The sequence below is a fragment of the Onychostoma macrolepis genome, chromosome 13 (genome assembly GCF_012432095.1).
Source record: "Onychostoma macrolepis isolate SWU-2019 chromosome 13, ASM1243209v1, whole genome shotgun sequence".
Lineage (NCBI taxonomy): Eukaryota > Metazoa > Chordata > Actinopteri > Cypriniformes > Cyprinidae > Onychostoma > Onychostoma macrolepis.
The window spans coordinates 2,706,231-2,732,906 of NC_081167.1; the positions used below are offsets into that span (position 1 = coordinate 2,706,231).

General features: G+C 41.2%; 1 protein-coding gene across 5 annotated transcripts in view; it reads right to left on the minus strand.

Moving 5' to 3' along the window:
• mlip (muscular LMNA-interacting protein) overlaps nt 1-26,676 on the minus strand; it is a 44,080-nt gene that overhangs the window by 10,081 nt on the left and 7,323 nt on the right. Inside the window, exons 1-10 of one of the 5 annotated variants that reach the window (XM_058795339.1) lie at nt 25,113-25,215; nt 24,489-24,578; nt 22,930-23,061; nt 20,429-22,066; nt 19,613-19,684; nt 19,047-19,127; nt 18,580-18,663; nt 18,445-18,495; nt 17,931-17,981; nt 6,867-6,986 (exon numbers count right to left, since the gene is read on the minus strand). In XM_058795339.1, coding sequence (XP_058651322.1) covers nt 6,867-6,986; nt 17,931-17,981; nt 18,445-18,495; nt 18,580-18,663; nt 19,047-19,127; nt 19,613-19,684; nt 20,429-22,066; nt 22,930-23,028 — 2,196 coding nt within the window. In that variant the 5' untranslated portion in view covers nt 23,029-23,061; nt 24,489-24,578; nt 25,113-25,215. Of the gene's footprint in view, nt 1-6,866; nt 6,987-17,930; nt 17,982-18,444; nt 18,496-18,579; nt 18,664-19,046; nt 19,128-19,612; nt 19,685-20,428; nt 22,067-22,929; nt 23,062-24,461; nt 24,579-25,112; nt 25,216-26,676 lie in introns of those variants that run through there. The other 4 variants (XM_058795338.1, XM_058795336.1, XM_058795334.1 and 1 more) reach the window with 4 other exon arrangements.

Here is a 26,676-nt window from a genome sequence, read left to right on the forward strand (position 1 = left end):
AGCCTCAGGACTTCTTTTTGGCGGAGATGATGCTCCGCAGGTCCGGTCTCTTCGAGGCAGATTGAGAAGTGCGGCGAGCCGCTCCCCAGTCTCTACGAGGGGGCGCACGACTCGCCACACTCTCCTTCTGGGCTTCTCGCCTCAGAAGAACCGGACCTGGTCGGGACTGGGTGGCCGACAGTCCCGACGCTTGAGCACGGCGGGGGAGGAACCTCACAAACGCTTCTTCGTAGCGCTTCGCCTCCCGAAACCTAGTGGCGACCGTGTTGACAGCCTCGCCAAATAGGCCGGAAGGTGAGACGGGGGCATCAAGAAGGAAAGATCGATCTCTCTCCTTGATGCCCGTGAGGTTAAGCCACAGATGTCTCTCCGTGGAAACCATGGCAGCCATAGAACGGCCGATGGCACGGGCCGTCTGCTTGGTCGCACGGAGAGACAGATCTGTGGCCCGGCGAAGCTCTGAAAACGCCTCCTCATCGATGATGCCGCCTGTGCTCAAGTCTTTGAGCAGGTCAGCCTGGTACGCCTGCAGAACCGCCATGGTGTGCAGGGCAGCACCAGCCTGACCCGCTGCCTGAAAAGCTTTCCCCACCAGCGAGGATGTCATTCTACAAGGCTTGGTGGGGAGCATAGGCTTTCAGGGAGGATGAAGTCCCAGGGAGAGATAGCCATAAGCGTCTCTTCCACCTGGGGCATCATGCTGTAACCCGTGCCTTTGCATCCACGATAGTCGAATAAATCGGCGTCGATGGCACGAAGACACGGACGAATAGGGATTACTCCATGACCGAACTAGCTCATCATGGAGATCGCCAAAGAAGGGAGAGACCGTCGCTGAGGCCCCTCCCCGACCACCTGACAGAAACCTGTCATCTAATTTTGAGCGCTTGGGGTCTCGTGCTCCTGTGGCCAGTCTAGTTGTAAGCGATCGACTGCTCGAGTTACCACCTCGGTAACTCCTCATACGCTTTATCATCGCGAGAGGCGCTCTGAGGTGGCACTCTCCATCTCCACAGAAGCATGAGATGAAGAATCTCGGCCCGTTCAGAAGAAGCGCCGGCGCTTCAGAAGCGGACGCGAGGACCTCGTGATCCGGCGAGGCGCGAGAGAAAGGCGGACCGTCTCACGCGCCTCAGCCAGATCAACACGCGACCCCAGGATTTTCGAGGGCGGCAGCTCGCTCGTCTTTGAAAAGCGAGCAGCGGCACTTTGATAGGCAGAACATCGCGGTGCTCGCATTCTCCTCGAGCCCGAGGGCAGCGTGCTCTTCCCCAAACACTCAAAACAGAATCTGTGAGGATCGTCCTCCGAGATGAGCCTCTGACACGGAGGCACGCATCTCTTAACAGACTCTGCCATCTTACTAATATATATATCTTATATATTATATATCCTTTTTTTTTTTTCTCTCTCTCTCTCACAACACACGCACACACACAATGCGGTCCTTGAAGACAAAGAAACCTGAGGATGTTTCCGTGTCACGTCTATTTATAACCTCGCAGGTGCATGTGATCATGACGTCACCAACCGAGGTTATTTAGGCCAATTCTTGGCGTGTTTGACACACGTGCTTCACAACCGGTCGAACAAAGAATGTTCTCCCATAGCGCTTTCAGCGCAGCATCGAGAGTAGCTTTTGATAGGGGAACCTAGAATATTTAGCAGTTTTTCCACATTTTAATTCTTGTAATTAAGTGTATTTCCCATTATAATCACTTGTCTCCGTACTAGTAATCTATAACACATCATATTTACAATATTTTATTAAAACCATATTAATAGGCCTAAGTAGTTAAAAAAATAATAATATAAACGTTCTAAATAACTTGTTTATTAGTATATAATATAGATTTATGCTGTAAAATATTAAATTAAATGTCTAATACTTATAGAGGAGAGTGGGGTAAGATTAGCCATTTTTTACTTCATGTGGTCCTCAAGATAAGGGACAATGACGCAGAAGTATACAATGAAAGTATCTATCCTATCCTATCGAATCAAATCTGATTCAAACCCATGTGAAATAAATAATAATTTAAAAACTAATTTAATAATTTCCTTTTACAAACAGTCATATTTCTTTTCATAAAGTTAACTTTAACAACATAAAACCAACCAAATGAAGCAACCTGGTCTCATGGCATTTACGTACCTCTGCGCACTTTTTGTGTGACACCGTTTTATGCACCTTGCTGCACGTAGAAATGTCCACTGAGTGGCGCTAAAACACAGGTTCAATATGTGAACCCTGGCACGTTTTTATTACATAGATATGGGTACTTATTGCTGTTTTTTATTACGTTGCTTCAGATACATATTGCGGCGGGTCAGAATTCAAATATCTGGGGACTAAAGGTTAATGCTCTATCATGTTGGGAATATGCCCTACACCAAATCCAGCCCTAAACCTACCCGATAATGTTAACAAATGCAAAACTGATATAAAAATGTATTAGCTGATGCAACGGTGCCTTTTACACAGATTGTAACTGCTTTGTCGAACCATAGTTACACGGGACTCGAATCGGTGCTTCTCATCTCCTAAGTCCGTCTCCGTACTCCGTGAGCTACCGAACAAACTTGTCATCTATGAAAACCCATAGATATGAAGCTGGATGTGTGTGATGCTAACGATCAAAACCATCAGTTTTCAAATCTCCCAGCATATTAATATTGTTTTGAAGTCATAGCATGATATTCTTCAAGTAATTGTGCGAAAATTACGCTTTATTAATCGCAACTCTGTAAATTTGTGTGAAAGTGTTCATTTATTTTGGAAACTGCAGTGATATGTTCTTATTGGTACGTATTTCATTTCACTCTAAAAAGTGCACCCAGGTACATAAATGTCATGAGACCAGGTAGAAATTAAGTTTAAATTTCAATATGTAATTGTGTGCATTTCTGAAACAATATGTTGAACACCAAAGTTGTAACTTTCCTAAAAGCAGATTAAACAGAGAGTTTGTTGGCCATTAGCGCCTACAGGTGGAAAGATATATCTGATTATAATGTGATGAAAAGCTTTTTTCTGGTTCTTATCAGAGACGGATTTGGTGCACTTATACTCTCTCCCTATCAAATATACTATAAATAATATGTATAGGCTATATGATAAACTAAACCAGTAATATCACTTTAAAATACCAGTTTATAATTCAGAGATATAACATAACTACAGTGGCTTATGGTGGGGTAAATAAAAATGCAGACCCATAGCTGCCAGCGGTGAGAAAGAAAGAAAGAAAAAACTAGCTAGCTTACCAATTCAGGCTAATATTTAGCTAAATGATTTGCATGGTTTTATACAGTGGGGCAAAAATGTATTTAGTCAGCCACCAATTGTGCAAGTTCTCCCACTTAAAAAGATGAGAGAGGCCTATAATTTTCATCATAGGTATACCTCAACTATGAGAGACAAAATGAGGGGAAAAAATCCAGAAAATCACATGGTAGGTATTGTATTTGGTCACCTACAAACAAGCAAGATTTCTGGCTCTCACAGACCCATAACTTCTTCTTTAAGAGGCTCATCTGTCCTCCACTCGTTACCTGTATTAATGGCATCTGTTTGAACTCGTTATCAGTATAAAAGACACCTGTCCACAACCTCAAACAGTTCAACTCCAAACTCCACCATCGCCAAGACCAAAGAGCTGTCAAAGGACACCAGAAACAAAATTGTAGACCTGCACCAGGCTGGGAAGACTGAATCTGCAATAGGTAAGCAGCTTGGTGTGAAGAAATCAACTGTGGGAGCAATTATTAGAAAATGGAAGACATACAAGACCACTGATAATCTCCTCGATCTGGGGCTCCACGCAAGATCTCACCCGTGGGGTCAAAATGATCACAAGAACTGTGAGCAAAAATCCCAGAACCACACGGGGGGACCTAGTGAATGACCTGCAGAGAGCTGGGACCAAAGTAACAAAGGCTACCATCAGTAACACACTGCGCCGCCAGGGACTCAAATCCTGCAGTGCCAGACGTGTCCCCCTGCTTAAGCCAGTACATGTCCGGCCCGTCTGAAGTTTGCTAGAGAGCATTTGGATGATCCAGCAGAGGATTGGGAGAATATCATATGGTCAGATGAAACCAAAATAGAACTTTTTGGTAAAAACTCAACTTGTCGTGTTTGGAGGAGAAAGAATGCTGAGTTGCATCCAAAGAACACCATACCTACTGTGAAGCATGGGGGTGGAAACATCATGCTTTGGGGCTGTTTTTCTGCAAAGGGACCAGGACGACTGATCCGTGTAAACGAAAGAATGAATGGGGCCATGTATCGTGAGATATCGTGAGTGAAAACCTCCTTCCATCAGCAAGGGCATTGAAGATGAAACGTGGCTGGGTCTTTCAGCATGACAATGATCCCAAACACACCGCCCGGGCAACGAAGGAGTGGCTTCGTAAGAAGCATTTCAAGGTCCTGGAGTGGCCTAGCCAGTCTCCAGATCTCAACCCCATCGAAAATCTTTGGAGGGAGTTGAAAGTCCGTGTTGCCCAGCGACAGCCCCAAAACATTACTGCTCTAGAGGAGATCTGCATGGAGGAATGGGCCAAAATACCAGCAACAGTGTGTGAAAACCTTGTGAAGACTTACAGAAAACGTTTGACCTCTGTCATTGCCAACAAAGGGTATATAACAAAGTATTGAGATGAAATTTTGTTATTGACCAAATACTTATTTTCCACCATAATTTGCAAATAAATTCTTTAAAAATCCTACAATGTGATTTTCTGGATTTTTTTTTTTTTTTTTCTCATTTTGTCTCTCATAGTTGAGGTATACCTATGATGAAAATTACAGGCCTCTATCATCTTTTTAAGTGGGAGAACTGGCACAATTGGTGGCTGACTAAATACTTTTTTGCCCCACTGTATGTTGCTTAATCACCTATATGTATCATACATATTTTTAGACTTGGGTAAATTTGCTTTGATATAACAACCGTTACATCTGTTATGCAAAAATTTGACTTTGACAAGCCAAAACCTGTTTTTAAAGTAAATGAGTGCCTTCCATTCCCCCCATGTGTTTTTCCTTTTCACAGTCTGGCAGAAATGATGGGGGGTTCCAAAATACATGGTCACATGACAGTAAAAGTGTCCAGTTGCCAAGTTACAGGGGATGGGATGGGTCAACTTACCCCACTCTCCCCTACTTCCATTGAAGATAAGGCATAAGCAGGCTCAGAGAGTGAGGGAGAGCCCACACTTATCAAAACAAATACAATAAAGTCTGATTTTTACAGAATGTGCTGTCTTCTCTTGTAATTGTATATTTGTAACAACTGGATAATTTGTATTAACAAGCACCCACCCACTTCCTCTCAAAATGTCTGTGCACGGCCCTGATCATTGGTGTACAATCCCCAGCCGTCCTATTGATTTCCACCCAGAATACAGAACTTTACACACCAGAGGATTTATTTGTTACCCACCACAATTATTTCTTTATAAACAGTAGCTGTTTTGTCAATAGCAGTTAGATTTAATTTAATGGAAAAATAATTAGTTTGCAACCTCAGTTGAATAGGCTGTCAGATGAAAAGAGCACTTCATGTGAAAAATATAAAAAATCTGGATGCCAATTTTTGTGGTTAATCTGCATTTATATAACTAGTTGGATGCAAGGTGCTATATCAATTTGTGGCAGTTAACAACTTCTTTACAGTGACGTGTGAACCTGTGGAAAATGAGAAGCTGCTCTCACAATAAATAAATAAATAATTCCCCTCACAGGAGCAAATATGCATACAAATGACACCAAACTAGAACCATGTCCATATGAATTATAGGAAGCAGTGTGTACCGCTGTCTATTTCCTCCATAAATAATGCACTTGGTCTCTCTGAGATTTCTAGAGGCATATGTTGCTCTAACAGCATCTTATCTTATGAGTTTTATAGATTTACTGATGTGGGGAATTAGATCCAACCCAGCAGCTACTATGAAAAATCACTTCTAGTGGCTCTTTAAATTTCTTTTGAAGTACATATGGAATGCTGACCCATTGATTTCCCTTTTTCTTGATATAAGCCCCCAACAGATAATGGAAGACCTGGATATTGTATTATTCATTTATATACAGACAGACAGACAGACAGACAGATAGATAGATAGATAGATAGATAGATAGATAGATAGATAGATAGATAGATAGATAGATAGATGTAAAAAGTATTAAAACATTTTTATAAATTGTAATTTGTTTAATTATTAACAAACAAAAAAATTCCATCAATTTTATGCATGTCAAACTATAGGGACTTTCTAGTGCTGACGATACCGGTTCCACAGCATATTCCTGCATAGTATGACAGATCGTGACCTCTGCTGCTGCCTGCAAGATCTGAAATTGCGTTCAGCACACCTTTTGTGGTTTAAGCTGTTACCTAATTTGCATAATTCCTTTGGTAAGTGTGGTGCTAAAACAACATAGGAAGTGTGTGCAAATAAACACAAATGTAACTAATGGTGCAGTTCAGTTTTGCTTATTTTTAAGAACGGAATGCTGCGACAAATTAAATTACCTTTCTATTCAATGCAGAAGTAATTGCATGGAGCTAGTAGGCAAAAGGAGATGCATATGAACCCATTTAAATTGTTTAAAATTGCACATATCTGTCTACAATCTACAGTCTTCTATAATGACCCCCTTCATGTGGCGTGCATTGCATATGTTGCATGTAAACCCCTTTTTATGCATTGGCTAACCACTCAAGTTATGGATTTTACACCATAACTATATGCAACATAAAGTTGCATATCGCATTCATTCTGTATGCGATAACATGAACATATCCTGTTAGTCTGATGTTGAGTTTTTGTTCTCTGCACTATTTAGAGAAATGCACCTTGTATTGGTAACGATCGGATTTGTTCCCTTGAAGGCTCTTGAAAGGATTTGGGTGGAATTCTTCATCATCTGTAAATCTGGATGTTGCAATAACTGGTCTAATAACTCCAGGCTTTGTCTAAGACAAAAAAAAAAACAAGAAATATTTCACAAAATCAGTTAAACATCTCTATAGCCAACACATAGCATATGTTTAGAACTTGCTACAGCTTTAGCAGTGATCAGCAATTCAATTCAAGAATATTTTAACATGGAGCATCTTTCAGTTGCATGAACCCTGGGATTTCCTCTAAGACTCTATTGCAAAATCTAATCTTAAATCACTTTTCCTTTTAATTACACTTTTAATTCTGAACTGAGCAGATTAATTACTGCAGTTTTGCAAGTGGATTTTTTGCATAATCTCTCTTGATACAAGACTTCATCAGCCTCAACAGTCCGAGGTAATCGTTGCCTTATTCTCCTCTTCATAATACGCCAGACATTTTTAATAGGAGACAGATCTGGACTGTAGGCAGGCCAGTCAAGTACATTCACTCCATGTCTATGAACCATGCTGTCGTTGCACGTGCAGAATGAGGCCTAGCAGTGTCTCACTCTAATGACCACGGATTTCCTGGGAAAAGATGTCATTTTCATGGCAGCAGATGCTACTGTACAGTCCAAATATATGCCTCAGCCTCAACAGTACCTTCACAAACATGCACGTCACCCATCCGGTGGGAACTGACAGAAGTCTGGATGGTCCCCTTCGTCTTTGGCACGGAAAACTCAATGTCTAATGTCTGTATTTTTATCCTCAAAAACAAGCTGCAACAAGCTGACTCATCTGACCATAGCACGCATTTCCACTGTCTGTCGGATCATCTGAGATCTCGGCAGCATCTCTCCATAGGATTGATGTATGGATTTTTCCATGCATAACAAAGATTCAAGTTGCATTTCTTGATGCAGCGGCAGACTGTTAAGTGACAATGATTTTCTGAAGTACTCCTGAGCACATATGGCTATATTTAACACAGTAGCATGATGGTTTCTCATGCAATTATCTGAGAGTTTGAAGGTTCTACACATTCAACAGAGGTGTCCTGCCTTTCCCTATACTGACTGAGATTTCTCCAGATTTCCTAAAATCACAATATTATGAAAAATCCTTTGCAATCTTCTTGCACCGAGAAATGTTATTTTTGAATGATTTGACAATTCTCTTATTAAGTTGGGCACACAGTGGTATAAGCCACAACCCATCTTTGCTTGCAGACATTTTTGTGGATCCCCTCATCTATTACCAGTTCATCTGCTTATTGTGGAATGTTTCAAAACAGTTTAACTTGGATATTCTATAGTCCTTTCAATTTTATTTGGCCTCCGTTTAAATTTTTTAGAGTTCTGCAGTCATCAAAATCAAAATGTGTTTATATGTTCAAAAAACAGTTAGGTTGATTAGAGAGAGCATTGGAAATCTTTTCTTTGTAGTTTTTGTCAGTTGAATAAAGATTAGGCAGAATTAACAAAAACAGATTGCATTTTACAAAATGTCCCAACTTTTTTAGAAATGTATTTTACATTAATTTACACAGTTTAGGGATATGTTGTAGATTTCAAAGGAGCTTTAATTTAAGTTTGTTTGTTTGTTTTTTTGCTATCATGCATTGGTCAAGACTGAAGCCATATTATTAAAGCAATTCACACATTCAGCAATAATGTAATTTTTCATTGCTATTACACAAAATCCATGAACCCTTTTGTCTTTGAGTCACTGTACTGTATATTTTCATCACATTTTTAATGCTAACACACTGCTTTCATTTTTTTTTTTTTTTTTTTATGAATAATGAATGATGCATTACTGCATTTCTGCAATAATTACATGACATCTTGGTGGTATTTTTACAATAAAATTAAATATAGTATAATAATCACACCTCAAACTCAGGGACAGAGAAGAGTAGTATTCAGATGCAAAGTTCATTATTAATAAAAAGATGTCACATGTCTGAATTCATAATATTCGAAAAACTTTAGGCTCATTTTAACTTTTTATGCTTCACAGGTAAATTATTATATGCAAAGAATTTAGAAAACAACAAACATCATTAATCTGCTTCATTTCTGTGACATATTCTATAGTAAAGTCAAAAAAAGTGAAAGGATGTTATTGAAAGTCTATATTTATATTATATGACATACTGATTTACGTGAAAAATCATTTAAACTTCAAACATATAAGTTTATCATTTATGGAAAGCTTTGTGTCGTTAGTATTTTTAGGTCAGTGTGTTGGGAGTAATTATGTGTGCATGCTGAGTAAGAGATGTTGTCGGTGTTATGCTTGAACAGGCTTATATGTATGGAGTGTTTTGAGCAAGTTTTGGAAGTGAAATTAACTGTTTGGTTTGTAGCGCAGACTGTATGGAGAGTTTTGAAAAAGTGGCTCAGTATTGATCAGTGAATGTTAGCAACTGAAAAAGATTGTATGAGAAAATGTAATCATAGTTTGAGATAGAAATGCATTTCTTTCTGGAAGTGAATATATAATGCAAAAGGCAGAACCCTACTGATTTATAGTAGTTTTTCTTTTTGTTTTTTTTGTGTTGAGCACATCAGTGTGTTGTCGGCTAGTGAGCACAGCTCTTCATATGTGTGTGCTTGTGTGTGTGTGAGAGAGACATTTTGATGTGAAAAACATTTTGGAAAGAGATAAAAGTTTTTTGAATGCAGTGTCTGCTTTTGTTAGAGATATGCAGAGATATGCTTTGCTTTTTGTGTTTGTGTTAGTGTTTTGAGGCAATGGGCTAAAGATTTAGCAAACACGTGTACATATAATTGGGGGAAAAAACTGTAATTAGATGTACCTATTTTATAGATATTTTTGAGAACTGAATTAATTATATTTATAACAAACGTTTTCTGTTTTATTCTGCATTTTTATTTATTTTTTTGTCACTTTTTCCATAAAGAATCCATGCTGCCTTAGAATTTGTCAAGGCGCCGGTCTGATCTGGGTTTGTTTTTGTTGTGTCCTGGTTTGTCTGGAGCACATGGCTGTCAGATGGTATTTGTGTTTGCCATGTGCTCTATTGTCTATTGTTGCCCCGCCCCTCTTGTTACCTTATTATCTTGTTAGGGTTTACACCTGTTTTTAATCGTTAGTCACCCTTTATATTCCCCTCTTGTTTTCTGTCCTGTGCCAGATCGAATCTATGCTCCGTTGAGTTAACCTGGCTCTTGTCTCTGTTAATTGTTATCAAGCCCAGTCTTGCTTAGTTTCCTTTGCTTTTATTTTATACTTTTGACTTAGGGTTTTTCTTTTGATTAGAGGTCTGAGCTATCTAGTTCCTTGTTTTTTGAGCTCCTGCCTGTTAGTTTAGTTTTTCTTTTGTTTTTCCCCATTTGCTCCCCAGCTCCCTCTTTGGCTCTGGCTGCTGGACTCCCTACTGCCTGCCTCCTTCCTATCCCTTGCGGCCCAGCTCTGCCTGCTTCCTGGCCTTTCTAGTTCATCCCTCCAGCTGCTAAGCTACTTCAGTCTCGCCCACCTGCCCCAGGAGATCCCTATTTAGTCAGCTAGGCTTCTGGCTTCTCCTCCTGGAACCACTCACCCACCCTCACCATTCCCTGTGCCCTGTTGTTCATTGGAGAGCTGATCGGTCTCGTAGCTCTTGGACTGTTGCTCTCTGCCTATCACTCAGAAAACCCTTTCCTAGATGCCTCCTGCTGAGCTGTCTTTCTCTCCCACGGACCTGGCTGGAATCTCTCCTGGTTACCCTCTCAGACAGTGACTAGTTCCTGAGTTCCTGTTTTGTGTTTGAAACTCAATAAATTTCTGTTATCCCCGCAACTGATTCCTCTTCCTTTACCACCCTGACAGTTCGATCTGGCCAGCATGGAATCAGCGGGGTCTGACCAGATCCGGACAGCTGTCCTCCAGCAGGGGGTGCTGCTGGGTCAACATGCCACACGACTCACAGAAACTACCAGAGACGTTGAGGTCATGTCCTCTCAAGTTGTTGAACTCACTAATCAAGTCAGGGAGTTGATGAGGGACCAGGACAGCCTTCGCACTGCAGCCACTGCCTCTGCTTCAGCTCCTGTTCATGCCCGGGCAGCTCCAGAACCTAGAGTGCCTACTCCGCCGCTTTATGATGGGGATCCTAGGGCTTGTCGCCCGTTCCTGTCCCAGTGTGCCATCACGTTTACCCTGCAGCCCACAACCTTTGCTTCCGAAGCAGCAAAGGTGGCATTTGTTATTACCCTACTCACTGGGAGGGCCGAGTGGGGAACTACAGTCTGGGAAAAGCAAGCGCCTTACTGTGCCACATTTGAGCTGTTCCGTCAGGAGATGATCAAGGTGTTTGATCGATCAGTCGCTGGCAAGGAGGCAGCCAGTCAGCTAGTGAGACTGAGGCAGGGCGAGTCGTCAGTCACTGACTTTTCCATTCAATTCCGGACATTGGCAGTGCTTTGTGGTTGGAATGAAGCAGCTTTGTGGGATGTTTTCAGAGAGGGGCTCAATCCTGAGATTCAGGACGAGATTGCTATCCATGACCTGCCGGCTTCATTTGATGACCTGGTGGATTTGGCGCTTCGCGTCGAGACACGCATCAATCTACGCCGTCAACGGGTCATGACTCACCCTTCTTGGCCAATCCCTCGTTCTGTGGCCGAAGCTGCGACTGTTCACCCCGAGCCACTTCCCGAAGTGGAGCCTATGCAGGTGGGGCGTACCCGTCTGGCAGCGGAGGAGAAGCAGCGACGCCTCAACCAACGACTTTGTTTCTACTGTGGAAAATCTGGACATTTTGCTGCAGCATGTCCTTTAAAAGCCAGAGCTCGCCAGTAGATAGGGGAGTATTGGTGAGCGTCACCCCTGTATCCGATTCCCCTGTATTTCGTACCCAGCTGCCTGCCATTGTCAAGTGGGGGCCTTTTTCAAGACCATGCTCAGCCCTGGTGGATTCTGGGGCTGAGGGTAATTTCATTGATGCTACCCTGGTGGCTCGGTGGGGCATTCCCACCACCCCTCTCAAGAAGAAACTCCTTGCCAGGGCTCTCAACGGCACTATCCTCACCCAAGTTACTCACATCACTTCCCCAGTAAGTTTAACAGTTTCCGGCAATCATTGTGAGGAGATTGCATTTTATCTCCTCGAGTCTCCCAGCACACCTATTGTGCTGGGGCACCCGTGGTTGGTTAAACACAGCCCTCACATTGGTTGGGCTGAGAATTCTGTGTTGGCATGGAGCTCATTTTGTCTTAAGTTTTGCCTAGGTGTCGCCTCGTCTGCTGGCATTTCTTGTTCTATGTTTCAGGAGGAACGGACTGCGGATCTGACCGGTGTTCCTGCTGAGTATCTCGATCTTCGAAGGGTCTTTAGCAAGTCTCGGGCGGCATCTCTCCCTCCTCACAGACCCTATGACTGTGCCATCGACCTTCTCCCAGGCACTTCTCCGCCTCGTGGTCGCCTTTACTCTCTCTCAGCGCCGGAGAGAGAGGCTATGGATAAGTATATCCAGGAGTCATTGGCAGCTGGCCTCATCCGTTCTTCCTCTTCTCCTGCAGGTGCGGGGTTCTTCTTTGTGGAGAAGAAGGATGGTTCCTTGTGCCCCTGCATCGATTATCGTGGGCTGAATGACATCACTGTAAAGAATCGGTACCCCCTGCCATTGATGTCCTCAGCTCCCGAGCTGCTGCAGGGAGCATGTATCTTCACAAAGTTGGACCTCCGCAATGCCTACCACTTGGTTCGGATAAGGGAAGGGGATGAGTGGAAGACAGCTTTTAACACCCCTACGGGGCACTTTGAATATCGGGTGATGCCCTTTGGGCTTACTAATGCCCCAGCTGTCTTCCAGGCCCTGATTAACGATGTGCTTAGAGACATGATCAATCGATTTGTCTGTGTACCTTGATGACATTCTAATTTTTTCTTCGTCATTGCAGGTACACACTCAGCATGTCCGTCAGGTGCTGCAGAGGTTACTTGAGAACCAGCTGTATGTCAAGGCGGAGAAGTGCATATTCCACGCAGACTCAGTTCCGTTCCTGGGACAGATAATCTCGGCGGAAGGGGTTAAGGTAGATCCTGCTAAGGTAAGGGCCGTCTCTGAGTGGCCAGTCCCCGACTCACGTAGAGCATTGCAGCGGTTTCTGGGATTCGCCAATTTTTATCGGCGCTTCATCCGGAACTACAGTCAAACTGCTGCTCCTTTAACTGCTCTAACCTCCACTTGTGTTCCTTTCAGGTGGACGGAGCAGGCACAGGGGGCTTTTACGAAACTTAAATCATGTTTCACGTCTGCACCTGTCTTGTCTGTTCCAGACCCTGGTCTGCAGTTTATTGTGGAGGTTGATGCTTCTGAGGTCGGGGTTGGGGCAGTCCTCTCTCAGCGTTTTTTTTTTTTTTTTTTCCCCCTTGATGGGAAGGTGCACCCATGTGCATACTTCTCGCACCGCCTGAGCCCGGCAGAACGGAACTATGATGTCGGTAACCGTGAGCTGCTTGCGGTTAGGCTGGCACTGGGTGAGTGGCGACACTGGCTGGAGGGGGCGGCGGAGCCCTTCTTGGTCTGGACGGATCATAAGAACCTTGAATATATCCGTTCGGCCAAGAGGCTGAACTCTTGGCAGGCCAGGTGGCTCTCTTCTTTGATCGGTTCCGTTTCACCCTCTCGTATAGGCCTGGGTCCAAGAATATCAAGCCGGATGCTCTGTCTCGTCTCTTTGCCAGTCCGGGGAGCGGGGCGCCGCCCGACACCATTTTGCCCCGGGGTGTCGTCAAGGCGCCGGTCTGATCTGGGTTTGTTTTTGTTGTGTCCTGGTTTGTCTGGAGCACATGGCTGTCAGATGGTATTTGTGTTTGCCATGTGCTCTATTGTCTATTGTTGCCCCGCCCCTCTTGTTACCTTATTATCTTGTTAGGGTTTACACCTGTTTTTAATCGTTAGTCACCCTTTATATTCCCCTCTTGTTTTCTGTCCTGTGCCATATCGAATCTATGCTCCGTTGAGTTAACCTGGCTCTTGTCTCTGTTAATTATCAAGCCCAGTCTTGCTTAGTTTCCTTTGCTTTTATTTTATACTTTTGACTTAGGGTTTTTCTTTTGATTAGAGGTCTGAGCTATCTAGTTCCTTGTTTTTTGAGCTCCTGCCTGTTAGTTTAGTTTTTCTTTTGTTTTTGTTTTTCCCCATTTGCTCCCCAGCTCCCTCTTTGGCTCTGGCTGCTGGACTCCCTACTGCCTGCCTCCTTCCTATCCCTTGCGGCCCAGCTCTGCCTGCTTCCTGGCCTTTCTAGTTCATCCCTCCAGCTGCTAAGCTACTTCAGTCTCGCCCACCTGCCCCAGGAGATCCCTATTTAGTCAGCTAGGCTTCTGGCTTCTCCCTCCTGGAACCACTCACCCACCCTCACCATTCCCTGTGCCCTGTTGTTCATTGGAGAGCTGATCGGTCTCGTAGCTCTTGGACTGTTGCTCTCTGCCTATCACTCAGAAAACCCTTTCCTAGATGCCTCCTGCTGAGCTGTCTTTCTCTCCCACGGACCTGGCTGGAATCTCTCCTGGTTACCCTCTCAGACAGTGACTAGTTCCTGAGTTCCTGTTTTGTGTTTGAAACTCAATAAATTTCTGTTATCCCCGCAACTGATTCCTCTTCCTTTACCACCCTGACAGAATTTGGCCACAGCAGGTATTGTAGATCACAACGTAATTGTGCTGCATTTATTCTTTGTAGATCAGCGTCAGAAGTGCATGATGCTTCCAAATGCTGCCAACTCAGGCAGCTCATTAGGAACAGAACCAACTATTATTTTACAAAATCATCACTCCGTATCTACTGAACGATGTAATGTAGCAAAAACTGAGGATTATTTTCAATGCAAATAAATGCTTGGCGCTCTTTTTTTTCGTTGTCTTTTTTCCCTATCAAATATTTTAGTAATCATCATAAATCATATATCATTTGAAAGCTTAAAATCTCAAAATTCATCTTATGAAAACCATTTTGAAATTGAACATTGCATTACCATGGAAATTGTACTTTAAAATCTTTTGGCGGTCTCCTCCCCCTTAGTGGGCGGTGTCAAGTGTCATATTACACAATGTATTACGGTCTTTTAGAATCAAAACTTTTTATAATCTTGACAAAATACATATTGTCAGAAAGGTCTGACTCTCAGGATTCCATATCTGGTGGTCTTTTTGTAATATTGACAGAGAAATTTAGACATTTGTGACAGAAAAATTCAATGGCGTTTGGATGGCGCCCGGTGGCTGTTTGTGGTATGACACCCTAAATAAAATCTCACAGGAACTTCAATTTTTCTCATATCAACTTCAAATTTGGAACATAACTTATTGAGACATAAGGCTTTAATTTTATGCCAATTTTAGAGTAAAACCTGTTATGTAAAATATTTATTTTATATAAAATATAAAAAAAATTATATTGTGTATTTTCTTTACAGTAAATTTAAACTTCTATAACGTTTTGGTACTTTCATATTTTAAAATAATTCCACTTTTGCAGTAATCTGCTGATTGTCTTCTTTAAAAAGAGTCCAACCTTATTCCAAAGCATTCATGAATTATAAGAGTTTAAGTTTGGATAGTGCACTTTCATTATGTTGTATTTCACATAATTTTGTATTAGCAATCTGTCATTTGAAAGCCATGTTTCTAGCATCTGTAAAACTGCATTTTTTCATCTCAAAAGCATATCTAAATTGCGACCAATGCTCTCAACGTCAAATGCAGAAATGTTAATTCATGCGTTTATGACCTCAAGGTTAGACTATTGTAATGCTTTATTGGGTGGTTGTTCTGCACGCTTGATCAACAAACTACAGTTAGTCCAAAATGCAGCAGCTAGAGTCCTTACTAGAACCAGGAAATATGACCACATTAGCCCGGTTCTGTCAACACTGCACTGGCTCCCTATCAAGCATCGGATAGATTTTAAAATCTTGTTAATTACTTATAAAGCCCTGAATGGTTTAGCTCCTCAGTACTTGAGCGAGCTCTTATCACATTATAGTCCTCCACGTCCGCTGCGTTCTCAAAACTCCGGCCGTTTGATAATACCTAGAATATCAAAATCGACTGCGGGCGGCAGATCCTATTCCTATTTAGCACCCAAACTCTGGAACAATCTACCTAACACTGTTCGGGAGGCAGACACACTCTGTCAGTTTAAATCTAGATTAAAGACCCATCTCTTTAGCCTGGCTTACACATAACACATTAATACGCTTCTATTATTCAAATCCGTTAAAGGATTGTTAGGCTGCATTAATTAGATCAACCGGAACCGGGAACACTCCCCATAACACACGATGTACTCGTTACATCGTAAGTTGAATGGCATCTACGCTAATATTTGTCTGTTTCTTTCCTAGTCTGTTTCTCAGTCCGTATCCGATCAGATGGTGGATCAGCACCAAGAGATGATGTCTACAGCCCTGATCGTCAGCGGAGACCAGCACACCCAGATGACCCCCAGAAATATATCCCCAGATATATCAACCAAAAATAACAAAATAACTAAAATATAATAAAATACCTAACTACATAATACTACTATTGTTAGAAATTGCAACAAAATTAAAATAGAAATCTAAACTTTTGAACTGCGGGTTTCGTCTGGTCAGAGGAGAACTGGCGCCCCGACTGAGCCTGGTTTCTCCCAAGGTTTTTTTTTTCTCCATTCTGTCACAGAGGGAGTTTTGGTTCCTTGCCGCTGTCGCCTCTGACTTGCTCAGTTGGGGATACTTAATTTCTAGCGATTATCGCCGATTTGATTGCACAGATACTATTTAAACTAAACTGAGCTAGACAATGACATCTCTGAATTCAATAATGAAATGCCTTTAACTGAAAATTGAAAATTGAGTATTTAATCTTATCATTATACATTACTGACACTCTATCCTCCAATTTGATACTGTTAAGTGCTTTGACACAATCTGTATTGTAAAAGCGCTATATAAATAAAGGTGACTTGACTTGACTTGACTTGTATTTGTGTATGACAAGAACATTTGCTCCAATTGTCCAGGCAAGATGAAATTCTGCTCTCAGAATGTAAACAGGGTCTAAAATACTATTATTATAATGTGAATACCTCAGTAAAGGTTAGAAAACCTGCAACCTCACACAAGCCACCTTATTTCTAGCCTTACTGTAAAAACAAAGGAAGAATTAAACATGGCTGGAAGAGCCGAGCAATAGTAAAAATGCCCAATTTATAGTTGAATTGTATTTTTCTTTTTTTTTTTACACTTCTGTAATTCTACTGCAGTGCCATCTGCAAAAAAAAAAAATGCTTTTCTTACTTACATTTTTTGTCTTTTTTCCAGCCAAAATATCTAAAAAATTCTTAAATCAAGAAGGATTTTCTAGATAAGCAAAAATTATTAAAAACAAAAGTCAAAATTAAGTGAGTTTTGCTTGAAACAAGCAAAATAATCTTGTTTTCTGTTTTGCTGTTGAAGCCAAAACTCACAGTGATGTATGTTAAATAAAGGGATTGGATCTAAATGAATACTCTGAAGGCTACAGAAATTTTGAGTGTAACTGGTGGGTTGAAATCCTAAAATGGGTTGCAGGTCTGTTCTGACATGGTTGTGAACAGCAGGAAAAAATGTGGCTAATAAAATGCAACCATATAATTGTGGTTGTACATACTGCATAAATAAAAAGGACATCCTGTTGACATCAAAGACTGTGCATCCATTCAGTTTTCTATACTTCTGTCTAAAATATAGGTCTAAAATATCAAATCTGGTCTCTAGATTGGCTTGCGTGCTCAGATTCACTGGCATACCAAAATAGTTTGACTAATAGAATTGGCTCTGAAAATGGGCCAAAGCAAATTTCACGTGTTATCAAAGTGTTAGCAAAATTTCTAGAGCCCTGAGCTGGCATTTCAGCTTGAAATACTGCAAAATAAGAATATTTCCAGAACTAATACTCAGAGTTTTTATAATGAATGATTTCTTAGATTTGCCGCCTTCGTATGAAGTCTGAGCGTAAAATATGTACAGAGATCAAGAATGAACGGAAAAACATACATATCTTGTTTCCCGTCCCAATAGTTTTGGAGATGGTGATGACGTCTGTGGCTTCAGTAGTTCAGAATAAAAGAAAAAGAATGAGTTAAGGAAGCTCTCAGCAGCTGGAAAGTGCACACGTTTCAAAGCAAGCACAGTGCACATAATTAAAATAGCAAGCTGGGTTTGAACAGCAGGGGCTAAAACTGATCAGAGTGGAGGACTGAAGTCTTCATTTTGCTAACAGAGGTCTTCTTTGAAAATAATCAGCTAAATGTAGCACTTACAAAAAAACTTAAATAACAATCTGTCCTATTGATTTATTTATTTATTTTTTTCTCCTGGGTGAGAAAATTTGATAGTTCAGTCATGGCGATGTTTTAGTCTCGGTGAAGACACTTACACAACTTACACAAACAAGAAATGTTTTATTCCAAGGAAATCTCTATAATTTATGTTCTACTGAATGCAATGCCATTGTGACTAATCAAAATGAAGATAAGATAATTCCCAGTGTTAATCTTTAATTACTTACCCTTGATGCCTCCGCTGCCACATTGGATTTGTTCACATGGTCTGGTTGACACTGGAAAAAATGGATTAAAACACGAAGATTGGTGCATGAATGGATTATTGTTTAGGTGCAGAATGTGTTTTGGTGACGGCTCACTCTTTGGATCGAGTCCTCGAGGACTTCATCGATGGTTGCGTACAGTTCTGCAGTCTGCTGACGCAGCTGCGCAGGAGAGCACATCTGCACAGAGAGAACAACACTTCACAGTACTGCCTAGTTTGGGATAATCCAGAACATTAAATACTTCACGAATTAATGGTGCTTCATCTCATTTCATTACTAAATCTGTTTAATTGGACGGCAATGGGCGTAAATTAAAAGATGAATTATCAGGCCTGCATTGTCAACTGTGGTTGATCTATCTGGCCCACCCTGAGAGTGCTTTGGCCCTACATGGTAGAGCAGGAGTAGCTTGACTAGCTACTTCTTTTAATATAGCATTCAAAGGAAAACCAAAACCAAAATATACCATAATATAGCAAAATCTCTACAGGTTCTAGCTGTCACTCCACTGTATTCTGCCATGTCACCCAGGCATTTCGGGTGTTTGGGTCTCATTCTACCTCTGCATGTGGGTCCTCCCAAGAATAGTTGACCGCGGGGTTAAATGAAGCCTCTTTCTTGTTGACCTCTTCATCTATAGCCTTCAGAAAGGGGAAAATTAAGAGTTGTAGATAACACATTAATCTTCTAATGATAGTCCTGACCTTAACAAGTGGGTAGGTAGAAAGGGGTTGTTAAAGCTGATGAATCCCAAAGGTGAGTGTGTTCTCTTCTTATACTGATTATCTCACTATATCTGGCCCTGTCCAGTACATTTTAACCTCTACTATAATGTTTAATGAGGTATGCAATGTGGATGAGTCATTCTGCTCGTTCTGTTAAGATTCATTTTGACCACTTATGAGCGATTTCATTCTGCTGTCCTTAACGGAGAAAAAAAATCAATGATTTATTTTCACCCTCCTCCATTAGCATCCAATGACCCTCTTAAACGACTATACAATTGCAAGGAATCTGAAAAAACAGCAGCCATATAATGGCTTATACTGACAGTGAATGAGATCCAATTATTAATTGCACACTAAATAATAGCTGTCATTTAGAGCAATTAGATAAAGCAGCTCACCTGCTGTTCCAGGAGCAGAGTATTTGTGGGAATAGCAGCGAGTGCCTTGTAGGTGGATTTGATCTTGTATGTCTATATTAGGAAAGAATGATTTAGAAGTCAAAGAAAGTCAAAAGCAGAATTAAACAATCCACAGCTGTGCTATGCCCTAAGGATGGGTGCCATGATTCATTTGAAAAATAGTCATGTCACAACAAGACAGTAGAAAAACTGACTGTTTTTCGAAAATTAATTTCTCCTTATTGGAACCCGATAGAAAAAATGAATAAATGAGTGAAAATAAAAACACACACACACACACACACACACAAATCACTTTAAAACAACTTACAACTCTAATTTGTTACAGCCAAAATTAATAAATCCCATAATAATTTCTGCGTTTACACCTGAAACCATGATTTTCAATTTTGAATATAAACCACTCTAAAAATGCTCTTTAAATAGACGCAATGGTTGTTTCGCTTTTTGGACTGCCGTCAACTGACACACCATCAGTTTACCATATCTCAGTCTGTATGTTATGTGGAAATAACTTCTTGCAGTTCTGCCAACAGATAGCTGTGCAACTATATCTTCTGCAGTAAATCACGCAAATATTGCCAAGATCACAAGCAAACACAAAACATGCAAAATGCAAAACATGCCCTTTGTCAAAGATGTACTGTTCTTGCACGAGTATGATGCATATCATGTTTCCCAGCAATGTGCGAGGCTGTGATTGAGAATGCAGGCCACTCACTGAATGAATGTCGATGCTCAGCAGTAGAGCATGCAAGTTGCATGCAGGTAATGGCGAAAGGGCATGCACTGTACCTTTCTATTTTTACAGTCCCCATCTGCGCAGTCTGGTGTGCTGCACCATAGGGACGGAGAGGGTGATGAACAGAAGGAGTACGAGGGTGAGGGGGAGAGTTGACGGCTTGGGACGGCTGGGGAGGGCGAGAGGATGTAGCGATCTGGGGTGGAGGAGCGGGAGTTTGGGTGGACTGGGGGACAAGCAGGAGAGGCTGGAGGTGTGTAGGACAGGCGGGGGAGACCCACGGGTCTTGGTGAGGGAGACAGTCTAAAAGCCGGGGATGATAGGAGCACTCTTTCGACATCGCTTTTGCCACCATTTTGGAAAAGAGTATTTTGTTTACTCTCCTTGTGACTTAAAACAGGAGATATGGAATTACTATGTGATTCCGTTGTGTGTTTCAGAGTAGGAAAGCAGGAAGATTTACATGAATTTTGTGCAGGTTTTGATACCGAAGAGTCTAAATTGTCAGATGAACTTCCTCTATCTTTCAGATATGGTGCGTTGGAGAGCTCAGACGATTTCTGACCCTGTTTTAGTGACAGTGAATATTTTTCTGACCTATCATGGGATTTTGTTTCATCATTCTGCATTAAGGATGCTAAAGGTTTGTTTGGTTCTGTAGATGCAGGACGATCCACTGACACTGTTGGATTTTTCTGGTTCTCGGTGCTGGAGCCAGACAGAGAGCTTGATTTAGAAGATGAGGAGTTCATCTGGGATCGGGAGCTGCACAAAAGAGAGCTAGGAACTGTCGGTAAACGATTTCCTTTGTGACTTGATTTCGACAGGTGAGAATTGGCAGCCTGGACAGTAGGTAAGCTTGGTGAAGGGCTGTGTTTTGTAGTATTGGTGAAATGTCGACATGATTCAAGTCTTTCTGGTGGTTTTGTCAGTGGGGTTTCATCAGGTGTCCTGACCATTGAAACCTGGTAAGACTCAGTACAGGGTCTATCTATGGAAGTACAAGACTTTGCTTTGGAGACGTTCATGGGTGCAACAGAAGAGGCAGCTGAGCATGCTGTACAGGAGGACATGTTAACTGGGCTGATGGGCCAGCAGGGTGTGTAAGGTCTTTGAAAAGCAGAGGACAGGACGGGCAGACGACCTTTCCTGAGGATGGCTGTTAAAAGGGAAAGCTGGGTTGGAGGGAGTCTGTGCCGGGCACGGGGCGTAAGAGGACAGGGTGAGGTTGCCCGACTGTCACAGCAGGGTGTTTCGCAAGCGGACGACATCTGCAGCAGACTGGAGCCCGGAGCCAAGGAGTGCCGCTTGATTCTCACCACAGAGGGTGTGAAGGCCCCGGATCTTATGGAAGAACATGGGGAAACCGTGTCACTAAAGAGGCCAGGAGAACCATCCCGGGAGAACATGTGGAGCCCTGACCAGCTCCTCTCCTTGTCCCAGCCCTCGGAGAGAATAGACTCCTTAGAAGAAGCAGGGGAAGTGAAAAAATCCATGGAGCTGGCAGGGCTAAGGGCCTCCTCTCTCTGAGATGAGCTATTTAAAAACAGACCTGAGCTGACCTCAGCAGCCTCTGAAGTGTTGTGAAAGCCTAGCTGAGAAATGCCAGGGTGCTTGTTATCAGTGGTTTCCATGGTGGCTGGGCTAGGCATGGTGAGTGGTTTAAGGGTTAAATTCTCAGTTGACTGAATCTGAGAAAGAAAAAAAAGTAAAGCAATGATTGCAATGATGTCTGATTATTATTTTCTGCAAATTGTACAAAACATAAAGACCACATGGGGTTTATTTATGGGCCTGTTTGCTTTTATACTCGATATTGAAAGGCTATCTACACATTAACGTTTCTGCTGCATCAGAAGCATTTCCCAGCTTCAAGTGACACTTAGCTATGTGACCAATAATTGTAACTTTTGTTGCAATACACTGTTATGTAGGCACCTGTTGACCAATGCAAATTTCAGACAAGCGGATTCAGTTGTGCTTTTGGAAATATAATCTTAAATATCAAGTTTAGAATTCCAGCACCACTTGGAATGATAATCTTTATGTTTAAGCAACCTAATGTGCAGGCGGAGTCTTTAAAGCCTGTTTAGAAAAAACTATCTTTAAGCATCTGTTAGACATTAGTGGCACAGATTAATTAGACACAATAAACATTCCTATCCACCAGTTGCTCGTTCAGAACTTGATCTACTGTGTAGGCACACTAATGTGTGTTTTTAATTAACAAGGGATCGGAAGTATCTCTGATCAAGACAGAAAACAGCCATGTGTGACCAGCATATTTAATATCATGATGTATCCCATTAAAGGATAATAAGAAGTCATCCCAAAGCAACTCAAATAATTAAGCTGTACTCTACAAACAGTAATTCGTCTCTAAATTACTGTACTTCTTGAAAAGTCATTGCTTCAATAACTTATTTCCTGGTCAGTCATTTTGTCATTACATACTTATAATATGCAGTTTTAAAGAAGGTACAGCAGGAAGTTAAAAAACAGTTTCATCAGGAGCTTGTGTTTGCCCTGGGACAGAATGTACCAAAACACTCACCTCACTTTGAGTGGTGTTCTTGAGCGTTTCTTCAAGCTGGCCCTCTTCGGGGTTTTGGACGTAAACAACCTCTGCTTTGTAGACACCCTCTTCCGCCATGCTTTTCTCAGTGTCCCCTGGCTCTTGTGAAGTCTGACATTGGAACAAGAAAAGTTACAATCCGATACCAAATCTGAAACGGCAGCTGTCCCAAAGCAGGCCTCTGCTTCAGATGGCTATTTCTAGCTGCTGAGTATCTTGACGATATAAGAGAGTTACTGAATGCATTTATAAGTGCGTGTGTTTCCCCTTCCAGCTTGTACATCTTTTTACCAGAAGCCCATGTCCCTCATGTATTGCTCACATGCAAGTACACATGACCCACCCTGATTGTGTAAGCCCTTCAGCAAATGCCTTTCACATTTTCGCTTTCACACACACACATAGGTCATCCTCTGTTAAGGGACTCTGGGTATAACTTGACCCGTAATCATTAGTCTCACTCCCTCCATCAGATTTGTGCAGTATTTGCACCTTAAAGGAATAGTCTGCCCAAATATTAAAATTCTGGTATTACATGCTCACCCTCACCCTGTTTTTTTGAAACTCAGATGCTGTTACAGTGCCTTGCAAAAGTATTCATGCCCCTTCATTTTTTTTCACATTTTGTTACATTGCTTCCTTATATTAAACTGCTTTAAATTACTTTTTTTCACATCAATCTACAATACATACACAATAATGACAAAGCAAAAAACAGATGTGACAACTATGCAAATTTAAAAACTGAAAAACTGAAATAAGTGCATAATTCATTCAGGAGCTCTACAGGCAGTTCTTTTGACCTCAGAACTTGGTTTTTGCTCAATTATGCATTTTCAGCTATTAGAACTTTCATTGAGGGGTGCGTGTCTTTTAAAATCATACCCATTCAATTGAATTTACCACATGTTAACACAACTCAAAGAGTAGTAACATCTACAAGCGATATGAATGCTACTGAGCTCATTTATATTTATTGTATTATTATTTTTTAATTTATATATTTATTTATTTATTTATTTATTGCTTTGTCATTATGGTGTATGGAGTGCAGACTGATGTTACTGCAAAAAAAAAAAAAAAAACTTGCACTTTTTTAATCTGAATCCAAATTACATTTGAGAACTTTAGTGGAGTTAAAGATTTTGAGCAAATAATTATATAAATTTGGGTCTGTTCTTCACAGAAAGTTACTGTATGACTTAAGAAGACTTGGAATTTAGCACAGAAGTGATACGGACTGATTTTATGACACTTCTATAGTGCTATTTTTAAGCTTGTTCACATGAACCGTCATTATATGGTAAGAGCTGCGTAAAGATTCTTTAAAATTTTCAAAACATTCATGCTCTATGGAAAAAATAAATAAGAACATATGGGTTTGGAACAGTACAAAGTAAATAATTAACCTGTTCCTTGTACTGTGATATTTTTCCTCTTGTGTTTTTGAGGGACACGGTATGGCATACATAACAGGAACCATACTGAGCTGTCTCAATAGTAGTTCTCACCTTGTTTGGTCTGCTTGCCTTAAGTACCTTTTTCCAGACCCTGTTCTCAGCAGGCAGTCTTTTTAGAAGTGGCACAAAGGTGAAAGACTTCAGCTTGGTTGCAAATACGGTGGTGACCTGTAAAATAGACATACTATTAAAGTGATTTCAGTAGACACAGAGGAACAACATGAAGCAAATGAAAACAACAAAGAGCCATCGAGCTTCTGTCTGCACCAACAAATCATAGAATCAAAACAAGTGCTGTATCCAGATGAGCAGAAATGTTTCATCCTCACATTGTCTGATTGGAGTATTCAGTGAATACATATACTGCGGTGTCTTCACTCTGAAACACGAACCAAGAGCTGTGATTACTAAATCACGCAGCTGCCATTCACACCACTTTATTTTGCAATCATGCCTTTTCTGGATTTCGGTTTAATATACTTAGTAAACAGAGCTCCTGAGGATGAACTACGTGCCTGTCTTGCTAATAGTGACAAAACTTTATACTTGTTTCCCACTTTAAAAATGATGACATAAGACAGCTTGACACTTCATTTCCTACAACATTTGACTAAGTAAAGAATGCTTGCATAGCACATATGTTCTGTGCATCCAACCCCTAAAATGGCAGACTAGAGTATAACTTTTAAAGAAATGATTTACCTTCTGCTTGCTTTAGCACTGCCGTTGACATGAAGCGGTTTGAGAATGATAATATGTGGTCTCCCAGATAGCTTTCAAGCTGTTGTATATTCATTGGAATGCGCTAGAAACAGAGGGTCCATTCAGTGTATAAATGTAGGAGTTGGGGACGGCCGTTTCCTGCTCACATTTTAAAATCTGACAATTAACGATTGTTAGCTTGCTCTCTTGACAGAGAAGTGTTATGTTTGTGATTACTAGCAGATGTCATACCTACCTGATTTAAGCAAATTGAGACACACCTACTCATTCTTTAAAATCACCATTGTCCACTTGGAATAATATTGAAATCACCAAAACTAAGTAAAACCACAAATGGAAGTATGGAAGTTGACGAAATTAAAAACAACTCTGCACACTGTTAATTTTCTAAACCAACTTTATGAGGCACATTAAACAGTCCCCATGTATGCCGCATAGCTGTTGTCTGCTATTCCTTCATCATCCATTGTAACACATCCATAAAAATGTAAATGTTCATTAAAAGATATTCATACATTGTATCTGTCTGCATAACTAACAACGATATGTAGAGTGACAAACCAGTTTGCTGAATTTTTATTTGATGATTAAGGGGTTCATTTGAAAAAAGATTATAGCAATAATAGACCAATAAATGATGGCGCGAGTAACAAAAAGTTAATTATACAACATCAATAATCCATAAACATCCATTAGTTAGGACAGATTGTTTTTATACAAGTTGCTCTGGTGTCCACATGAACTGTACCCCTCCAGACCACTTTTTCAAACATTAAACCTCACAGTCTATAGACCGCCTAAAATCCATTCACTGACTGTCTGATGCATATTGCGCATATAACTGAAAATTATTATCTTGATCTGGCAAGCTCTAATTTGATTGGCTGGCTTCGCATGAATTCTGGGAGTAAAAGCTTTTTTATGGTGACACAAAATAAAACATGGCGATTTTCTAAGCATATAAAAAATGATTTAATGTATGGCGGAAGAGCACTTTGCAGCACTTCGACCTCGGCGCAGTAATATCATCATATCAAAACTCCCCCTCTCCCTCTCTCTAAGCATTTTTATCCGCTTAGAAAATCTCCATGTTTTATTTTGTGTCACCATACTTACTCGTGTAACTACTCATGTAACCGTCTTTAAATAGGGAAAACGTGGAAGTGTTTGGTAGCTTCTAAATTCATCCCTGTTTGGGTCCTAAGGAATGAATGGTGCTAAGCTAAACGCTAGCATAGTGGTGCCTTGCGCTACAGAGATTGCGTGCACGCGCTGAGACGGGAGAGGTACGTATCAACTCGTTTATGTAGAGGGAAGAACATAGTGGAATATGGAAAAACGGTGGCGTGTTCCTGTAAAGGACTCAAATGCAGGACTGACAACCATAGTCTGCTTCTGTGTGAATGTGGTCCATCTAAACCGCTTAGCCATAATAAACTGTGTGGCTTATCAAGTCAGTATTATTGTATTATATATCTAATGATACTTAGACCTTTGAGAAAATTCACTTTTGTTTCCATGTACCTGTCCTGTCCGCTTGTCA